Source organism: Elgaria multicarinata, chromosome 3, assembly GCF_023053635.1.
Source record: "Elgaria multicarinata webbii isolate HBS135686 ecotype San Diego chromosome 3, rElgMul1.1.pri, whole genome shotgun sequence".
NCBI classification, from domain to species: domain Eukaryota; kingdom Metazoa; phylum Chordata; class Lepidosauria; order Squamata; family Anguidae; genus Elgaria; species Elgaria multicarinata.
This window is the reverse complement of record NC_086173.1, coordinates 100,888,915-100,898,390: the sequence shown is the minus strand read 5'-3', so window position 1 is coordinate 100,898,390 and position 9,476 is coordinate 100,888,915. Positions and strand designations below refer to the sequence as shown.

The window sequence follows — 9,476 nt, the reverse complement described above, 5'->3', positions numbered from 1 at the left end:
TTGTACAAGGGCAAGTCTGCTTGTGTAATGCTGGAAGTAGCCGCTTGACTCTGTCATGGACTCTTCTTTATCTCTGTCTGTTGCTACTAATGGCCCAAGGGAAGCCTTTGCTCTGATTTGTTCTGTTGAATTCTAACTCTACGTGGTATTGCTGCTTTTGGTGTACAGTTCATATAAACAAAAATTCAGGTAAGATTAGGGTTCAAATTATGGAAGGGGGGACTCAGAGAGGTTTTTGTTGTATTTTTGTACTTTACCCTTGCTGTAAAGTAACTCATATAGCCAGACTGTTGTTAAATAAATCTAGATTACAACAAAAAGGAATTGAGAAATAACTCCGTTGGAAGAAGCTGACCAACCAGGGATACTGGCCTTAACTTAAGGTTCACATAAGGTCTCAGGCTTTGCAAAGCCTTAGCAGTGTATGACTTCTGTGTAATGTTTTCATGGATGTATGTATAATTGTACTCTGTACAGCACCATGTACATTGATGGTGCTATATAAATAAATAATAATAATAATAATAAGTGTATGCAAACTTTGTTGTACGCAAGCCTCATTAGTGGGGTTAATAGACCACTGCAGCTTGAACTCTTTTGGATTGCCTCTACTGATGTGAAATGGCTACAATTGTGAACCATGAGCCAAGAAATAATCTTTCCAGATCTTAATTTTAGTCAAGCTCCTTTCAGGGCCTGTTGTAAAGGTTTCTGAGATAGCGATCCTGTTCAGATGACACACTAAGCCATGGTGGTTAAGCATTTTGAGCTAAACATTATGTCTTAGTGTGTCATGTGAACTATTCCTAATCATGGTGGCTACATAACCACGGTTTAAATATGCTCACCAACCATTTGCTGCAAAAGGGTTAGCAGCCTAATCATGGCTTAGCATGTTGTCTGAACAGGCCCAGTGGGTTGCACCCAATGTTTGTCCTTCTTAAACTAGGTTGATACAACCCAATGTACTGTATGTGAAATGCTTTGGACACTTGAATATGCTATATCAGTACTATTATTGGCGTTATTTAATCCCTGTTTTGCCTCTTGACCCTAACTTTAGCCTTTTCCCATTTTTCCCATAGGAGATCAGTCTTTAAGCTGTATTCGAATGGATCTTGTCTGCTTAGATACACCCAATATGCCTGTTTGGGCTACAGAGTGACTCTGTATTATTTCATAAGAGGAAAAATGACTCCACCTGGAGGAGAAAAACAAAGACATGGACAATGTTTTGTGTAGGGATATTGTTGTCCATCCTGGCAAAGATGCGCTCCACCAAAATGTCTGCCAAAGTCACTGGAAAAGCAAAGATGGAAGGTCAGTGGTGAGTCACAGCAACATTTTCCTTATAGGTCGTTGCAGTACTCTGGTGTATATTTCCTACTTGATTTATCTCTGGAAGAATCTGGAAATGCAAAAGGAAAATTAAAGAATAAACTAGCAGGAATTCATGGTCCCCTCTGTTGCAGCTTCCTCATCCTAGAGTTGGGGTAAGGAGGAAAACTGCTGACTCTGAGAGCTACTGTTTCTTCCCCTTCTGTTGAAATTCACTTCCCTATTTGCTGGAATGAACATGTTATTCCTTTTGCACAAGTCAGACAGAAGCTGGTGGTTTTGAAAGGGACAAAAAGACTGGAGCTCTTTCCAGGTAACTTGGGAAATGTGTTTCAATATCGTGATTATTATGGCATACTTGACAATGTGGGCCTGCTTTCTGAATGTTTTCACAATGGCTTGGTACCATGGAATGGCTGGAGGAGGCCCTGTAGTACTGGATCACCCATTCATCACAGTCTGGAATACTCCCAGTCAAATATGCCAAGAGAATTACAACGTATCCCTTGACTTGGAGGTTTTTTATGTGGTCTCCAACCAGAATGAAACGTTCATGGGGAGTGATATTACCCTTTTCTACAGCGACAAGTTAGGCTATTATCCGTACTACACGGTGGATGGGGCTGCAGTCAATGGGGGTATCCCCCAAAATGCCAGTCTGAAAGATCATTTGTGGAAGGCTCAACAAGACATTAAAGGGTCCATTTTGGAGGCAGACTTCAAAGGCCTGGCAGTCGTGGACTGGGAGAGCTGGCGTCCTTTGTGGGTTCGTAACTGGGGATCCATGAAAATCTATCAGAACAGATCGATAGAGCTGGTTAAGCAGCAGCACCCTGACTGGCCTGCTGATAAGGTGACCGTGGCAGCCCGGTTAGCATTTGAGCAAAATAGTCGGGCGTTCATGGAGAAGACATTGGCTCTTGGCAAAGACCTGAGACCTGAAGGGTTCTGGGGGTTCTATAGCTACCCCAGCTGCTATAACTATGACTACAAATATGCCAATTACACAGGAGAATGTCCAAAAATGGCGAAGCAGAGGAACGAAGAATTGCAGTGGCTCTGGAACCAAAGTAGAGCCCTTTATCCCAGCATTTATCTCTCCGAAGAGCTCAGTTCCTACAACAAAACTCTTGAGTTTGTCCGTCATCGGGTCCATGAGGCATTTAGGATTGTGAACTTGACAGAGAATGGCAACATCCCAGTCTTACCTTATGCTTCCATTGTGTATGACTTCACTCAGAACTTCCTCTCACAGGTAAACCTATTCCCAGTTCAGTATTTGATCGATCTTTTCCAATGCGTATTTAACTGAAAAAAAATCACATGCAAGTGAGACCTACTTCTCTGTCAGTGTGCTTCAAGTCTTGGCTTTAATGTGCTGTCAGCATTAAGCATCAGCTACTGCAGTTTTACAGATAACGAACAGTAGACATGACAAACATTTTCTAATATTTCTTTTTGAAAATAATATTACCCCAACATCTAAACATGAATATCAGTGTTGCTCCAGGTTAAACAAATTTATGTTATGTCATTGAAATATAGAAAGTTAACAAGGCTCTGTATTTCAATGAGGCAAGATTGAAAATTCTTGTGTCTTGAATGGGACATCTACTGAAAATCAGTATCTTTTTTTTATTTTAAGTTTTTCACAACATTACAGAATAAAAATCTCAAAACATTCCTGTTTCCCTAAATTCCTTGGGAGGGAGGAATAGACTAAAAATACATATTACTATCATTATTAATGTCTATTACGACTAATATCAAAACATAAAATTAACATAGTGTCCGCCTAATAGATTGACATCTGTCAGTAATATGGACAGGACAAAGGTGAAAAGAGAATCTAAGGGCTGATAAAAAATTATAGGAAGTTATAGGAAGAGTTAGTTGATAGCAGGAAGAATGGATCAGGTGATTTTAGGACAGTTCAGGAAAGACTTTGCAGAAGAAATTCATTTAAGGAAAAATGCAAATGAAGAGAGAGAATGTGACATGACAAAGAAATGTTCTAACATTAATAGCCATAGCATGGAAGGATGCTCAAAGATAGGATAAAGTTGTACATGGGGAATCTGGTGGAGAAGAAGGTGGAGAGAACTAAGGAGAAGGAGACTTGTTGCTTTAGACACAAGGATTAACAAATTTAAGCTGAGGCAGAAGTGAGCAGTGAGGGGAGCCTGAGATTCACTTTATGGACAAGGGTGGTGAGGTCCTAGGAAGGAGGGGGATTATTTTTGATTTTGCTGAAAAGGAGAGATGATAGGAGACTGGTGAGCAGGCAGATGTATGGTAGTCAAGGCAAGAAGTGACGAAAGAAAGAGAATGGGTTGTTTCTGAAAAAGCTGAAGAGGAACGAGCATCATCATTTGGCAATGGCTTGGCCAGGAAGAGAGAAATTTGAAAACAACTCAGAATTATTGCATGCCTATGAGAGTGGATCCAGTAATAATAATGTTGACACATCCTGGAGGAAATTTTAGAGTGATTGCTTGAGAGAGGCAATCAGATAGACCATTGTGTGGATTAGGGCCAGTGTCAAGATGACTATTAGTTAACAGTGCGTTTGATTGACACATCCCCTGCGTTGGTTATTTCGGCCAAGTGACCAACAGTGGTGTGGAAAAGTCCTGACAGACGACACAATAACCAACTGTTGACTACTTAACCAACCGTTTATTATTTAACCCAGTGTTGGTTATTGTGTCGTCCAAACCCAGTCTCTCCCTCTCTAAGGGGTGAGTGGAGTAACTGTGTATGCCACCCTGGGGTCCTGAAGGAAAGGTGGGATAGAAGATGTGCTTACTTAATCAGAATGGAAAGAACAGGAGGAGAACTAAGGAGAAGAAGGTGGAAAGAACTAAGGAGAAGGAGATTCATTGCTTTAGACACAAGGATTAACAAATTTAAGCTGAGGCAGCAGTGAGGGGAGCCTGAGATTCAGTTTACAGGCAAGGGTGGTGAGGTCCTAGGAAGGAGGGGGATTATTTTTGACTTAGCTGAAAAGGAGAGATGATAGGAGACTGGTGAGCAGGCAGATGTATGGTAGTCAAGGCAAGAAGTGACGAAAGAAAGAGAATGGGGTGTTTCTGAAAAAGCTGAAAAGGAACGCGCATCATCATTTGGCAGTGGCTTGGCCAGGAAGAGAGAAATTTGAAAATGACTCAGTATCATTGCTTGCCTATGAGAGTGGATCCAGTAATAATAGTGTTGACACATCTTGGAGGAAATTTTAGAGTGATTGCTTGAGAGAGGCAATCAGATAGAAACATTGAAAGATGGATATGGACATCTGCCAGATAAAGGTCAATTAAAAAAAACATTGAAGAAGGAGTGTAAGCTCATTTCACTTAGACCTTTACAAATAATGGGAGCATCTTGTTAACAAAGGAGGGTACAAGTTCGACTAAGAAATCATTTCTTAATCCAACTAATATGTAATCATTACTATGGCCAAGATTCTCAAAGGAAGGCTATTGCTGTCCAATAGTAGTAGTGTCTAAATCAGATTTCCCAACCTGGTCCCCTGCAGATGTATTCAAACTGCAGCTCCCAAAATGGCTGGCTGGGGAACATGGGTGGGAGGGTGCTGTTGCACCATGTCATGCTTGTTCATCCCTGGTTGATGGCTGGTTGGCCACTGTGTGAAGAGACTGCTGGACTAGATGGACCTTTGGTCTGATCCAGCATGGCACTTCTGATGTTCTTATGAATTATGGGAGTTGCTGTCCAACACATCTGGGGTGCCAGGTTGGGGAGGACTGATCTAAATCTCCTTTGTAGCACCAAAGGATGGCTATTCAAGCTCACATATGAAACAGGAGATGGTTGTGCTCTTATTTTCTTTTGCTTCTACTTGTCCTGCAGGAGGACCTTGTCCACACTATTGGTGAGAGCGCTTCTCAAGGTGCTGCTGGAGTCGTTCTGTGGGGGAGTACACAGTACAGTTATTCACAGGTGAGTGGTGTAGAGGAGCAGGGTGGGGAGTGGGAAGTTCATGTGGTTATCCCACACGGGTCGTCCCACAAGGCTATCAATGCCCTTTAGTCCTGATGGATACATGCTACCTCCAGTATCAGAGGCAGTAAGCCTATGTACACCAGCTGCTGGGGAACATGGGCAGGAGGCTGTTGCACTCGTGTCTTGCTCATGTGGGTTTCCTGTGGGCAGCTGGTGGACCACTGTGGGAACAGAATGCTGGACTGGATAGACCCTTGGTCTGATCCAGCAGGGCTCTTCTTCTGGTGATGAGAGTGGTGAGAGTGTTGCACTAGGAATGGGGAGTCACCAGTTCAAATACCCAAACTTTATGCATATAGCCAAAAGCCTTTATGAGAGCTCTCAATCCATAAATTGATGATTTGACAAGGTATAATACACACTGGCAATTTTGGTAAGAATCAAGGATAATTAAAATCCATAACCATGTTTTCCAGTCCTATAAATCAATTCATTTAAGATCATTAACACAATTGATTTAAAAATATGCTTCTTGTTTCCTAGCCACTGTGGCAAACAGTGCCACACTGCAGGGGATAGAAATCTGGTTATCAATTAATAATTCCGTCACTGAATGAAACTTACTGGGGTGGTCTTGGGATAGTCAACTCTCTGAATGCATATGAACAATGCAGTAGTCAACGTTGGATTAATAATCAACTCCATGGTTGATTATCGAGGGGTACTGCCCACATGACATGATTTTAATTGACCGTTGTGTGGATTAGGGCCAGCGTCAAGATGACTATTAGTCAACAGTGCATTTGATTGATACATCCCCTGCGTTGGTTATTTCGGCCAAGTGATCAACAGTGACGTGAAAAAGTCCTGACAGACGACACAATAACCAACTGTTGACTACTTAACCAACCGGTGATTATTTAACCCACTGTTGGTTATTGTGTTGTCCGAACCCAGACTCTCTCTCCCTAAGGAGTGAGTGGAGTAATTGTGTATGCCACCCTGAGGTTCTGAAGGAAAAGGATAGAAATTTGACTAGATAAATAAGCCTAGCATTAAAGATAATGCAGTCTGGTACAATCAGGAGCTGGGATCCTGCAACCGTATGGGGATATCTGAATCAAGAAGACTTGCTTGGGGTGTGGATGATTGCCATGAGCTCAGCAGACCTAGACTCTGTTCACAGCTTGGCTTTCTTCCATATGGAAAGGTAACAACCTTGGGATGTGTATGGAGGTGATTATAGTTGCCTACCCCAACCTGGTGCCCTCCAGATGTGCTGAATTGCAATTTCCATCATTCCCAGCCAGCAAGGGAAGGATTATGAGGTGTTCAGTGTTGCAAAACCTTTAAGTGACAGAGGCCAGCCTCAGTGTGGTCAGAAGACCTGGGTACTAGTCCCCACTCGGTCATGAAGCTCACTGGGCCACTTTGGGCTAATCATTGATCCTCAGCCTAACCTACCTCACATGGTTGTCATGAGGATAAAATGGAGAGGGGGAGGACCATGGAAGCTCCCCTGGGCCCCTTGCAAGAGGAAAAGGCAGGATATAAATGTATTAATATATATTTATTATTATTTCCCTTTCACAAACAACGGGCAACTCTAGCTAGCTTTTTATTATTATTATTATTTATTTATTTATTTATTTATTTATTTATTTATTTATCATATTTATACCCCGCTCCTCAGCAAAAAAGACAGTCCCTGCCCTCAGGCTTACAGTCTAATAAAGACATGACACACAAGGAAAAGGAGTTCAGGAGGGAAGAGGTAAAGAGAGAGAAATTAAGTGGACTGTGAAAAGGGCTGATGGAATTGTCCTGCTCCCGAAGGAGGGGAGTCCAACTGGAGCAGGCCCCGATGTTTCCTCGGCCTGCTCCTGTCCCCTCGGTCCTTCTTCTTCCCCACAGGGCCAAGATGGCAGTTTGCCCTGTGGGGGTGGGGGAAGAGTCCAACAGGAGCAGGCCCCGATGTTTCCTTGGCCTGCTCCTGTCCCCTCGGTCCTTCTTCTTCCCCACAGGGCCAAGATGGCAGTTTGCCCTGTGGGGGTGGGGGAAGAGTCCAACAGGAGCAGGCCCCGATGTTTCCTCGGCCTGCTCCTGTCCCCTCGGTCCTTCTTCTTCCCCACAGGGCCAAGATGGCAGTTTGCCCTGTGGGGGTGGGGGAAGAGTCCAACAGGAGCAGGCCCCGATGTTTCCTTGGCCTGCTCCTGTCCCCTCGGTCTTCCTTCTTCCCCACAGGGCCAAGATGGCAGTTTGCCCTGTGGGGGTGGGGGAAGAGTCCAACAGGAGCAGGCCCCGATGTTTCCTCGGCCTGCTCCTGTCCCCTCGGTCTTCCTTCTTCCCCACAGGGCCAAGATGGCAGTTTGCCCTGTGGGGGTGGGGGAAGAGTCCAACAGGAGCAGGCCCCGATGTTTCCTCGGCCTGCTCCTGTCCCCTCGGTCTTCCTTCTTCCCCACAGGGCCAAGATGGCAGTTTGCCCTGTGGGGGTGGGGGAAGAGTCCAACAGGAGCAGGCCCCGATGTTTCCTCGGCCTGCTCCTGTCCCCTCGGTCTTTCTTCTTCCCCACAGGGCCAAGATGGCAGTTTATTATTATTAATTATTATTTATTATTTATTAATTATTATTAATTAACAATACACTACTACAATACTACAATAATCACAACAAGCTAGCTTTAGTAGGGTTTGTTTTCCATTGGAGTCTGCACTGGAAATTTCACGATCACTTTACAAAACATTGTTTATTCAGAAATGTATAAAACCTTCTGGGAAGGGATGCAACAGCTAGCCCAGGTAGTTTGAGCCTACACTGGGAAGTGTACATATATCTTGAAGGAGCATAGTTGTTGCTGGCTAGCCAAGCATTTCTGCCGTCCAAGCTCACCTTTTTCTGGGCTTGCGTTTTGCACTTTTCAGGAAGTTTGTCTCTGCCTGAAGTCATACATGGACAGTCTCCTGGGTCCATACATTATCAATGTGACCAGCAGCACCAGGCTGTGCAGCCAGGTACTGTGCTCCAAGAATGGACGCTGTGTGCGGCAAGAGAACCACCCAGAGGCTTTTCTCCATCTCAGTCCTGCCAGCTTCACCATTAAGAGGCAGCCTGTGGAGTCACGCTTCATTGTGACGGGTCAGATGTCACAGGAGGAGAAAATCAAGATGGCCCAAGAATTCATGTGCCAGTGTTATAGTGGCTGGGAAGGACTACAGTGTGATAAGAAGTCAGCCTAGAATGACTCTACTCAACCTAGACTAACATTGAACGTGTCCATACATTTGCTGCAGGTTGGTTAGGTGGATGGATATACGTGCTTATTTTTTAATCACGAGAGAGGCACACATAACAAGCATATGCTCTCTAAAAATATATATTTATATAACTCATTCCCACCTCCCTGGTATTAGAGAATCTCATCATAGCTATATATATCTTCTGGTCAACTTGTGCTGATGCATGCACACACACACATGGATACATACCTCAGAAACACACACCTGGCTTCTTTCTGAAAGATTTTACTCTCAAAACCTACACATTGTCTGAGAAGGAGAGCCTTTGAAGAAAGGCACCAATCCATAACATATAATAAAACGATTACCGCACATGAGAATCCATGTGCGTGCATGCGTGTGAGAGAGAGAGAGATTACTGGTAACTGTGCATTCTTGGCTGCCATTACAATGTGCTAGTGCTCTCTTAGGGAGCCGGCTATTATTCTGTGTAGACGTGTTTCAAGCAAGAGTCGTACATCTGTTTTCAGACTTTTCGAGTAGTTAGGAGAATGTCTTGAATTGAACATGTGCCAAGCTTCAGCTTTCTGTCAAGGAAGCACATAATAAAGCTAATATCCCAACACAGAATTTGCAATGAATCACACTGCTCTTCCCCGTCACAGGAGCTGAACTTGGGGGGCGGGGCGGGTATACAGGGAGAGAGTGGCAAAGTCATGTCATGCCATATTCTGACACTGAGAAGGCCCACACAGTAGATTAATTCCTCTCTAAGCATTTTTTTAAAAGTGTCAATCTTAGATTATTAATCTGAACAACACCCTCTTCCGTGCCCCACACAGCAATAGGCCTGGTCTTTATTGAAAATTGTAAGCTGAAGACTATGGTCAGTATTTGCATAGGGCAGTATCTGTCAGACTAATGAATTCTAATTTAGGT

The 9,476-nt window shown here is 43.7% G+C and overlaps 1 protein-coding gene across 2 annotated transcripts; it reads left to right on the top strand.

The window, feature by feature from the left end:
* The first annotated feature begins 1,235 nt into the window (after positions 1 to 1,235).
* Positions 1,236 to 8,869, top strand: HYAL1 (hyaluronidase 1). 2 transcript variants are annotated; one of them, XM_063123370.1, is made up of 3 exons: positions 1,236 to 2,593; positions 5,209 to 5,298; positions 8,223 to 8,869. In XM_063123370.1, the coding sequence occupies exons 1-3, from the start codon at positions 1,664 to 1,666 to the stop codon at positions 8,535 to 8,537; spliced, it is 1,335 nt and encodes a 444-aa protein (XP_062979440.1). In that variant the 5' UTR covers positions 1,236 to 1,663; the 3' UTR covers positions 8,538 to 8,869. The 2 variants fall into 2 exon arrangements, with proteins under 2 accessions (XP_062979440.1, XP_062979439.1); XM_063123369.1 differs by lacking the exon at positions 5,209 to 5,298.
* Positions 8,870 to 9,476: the final 607 nt, after the last annotated feature.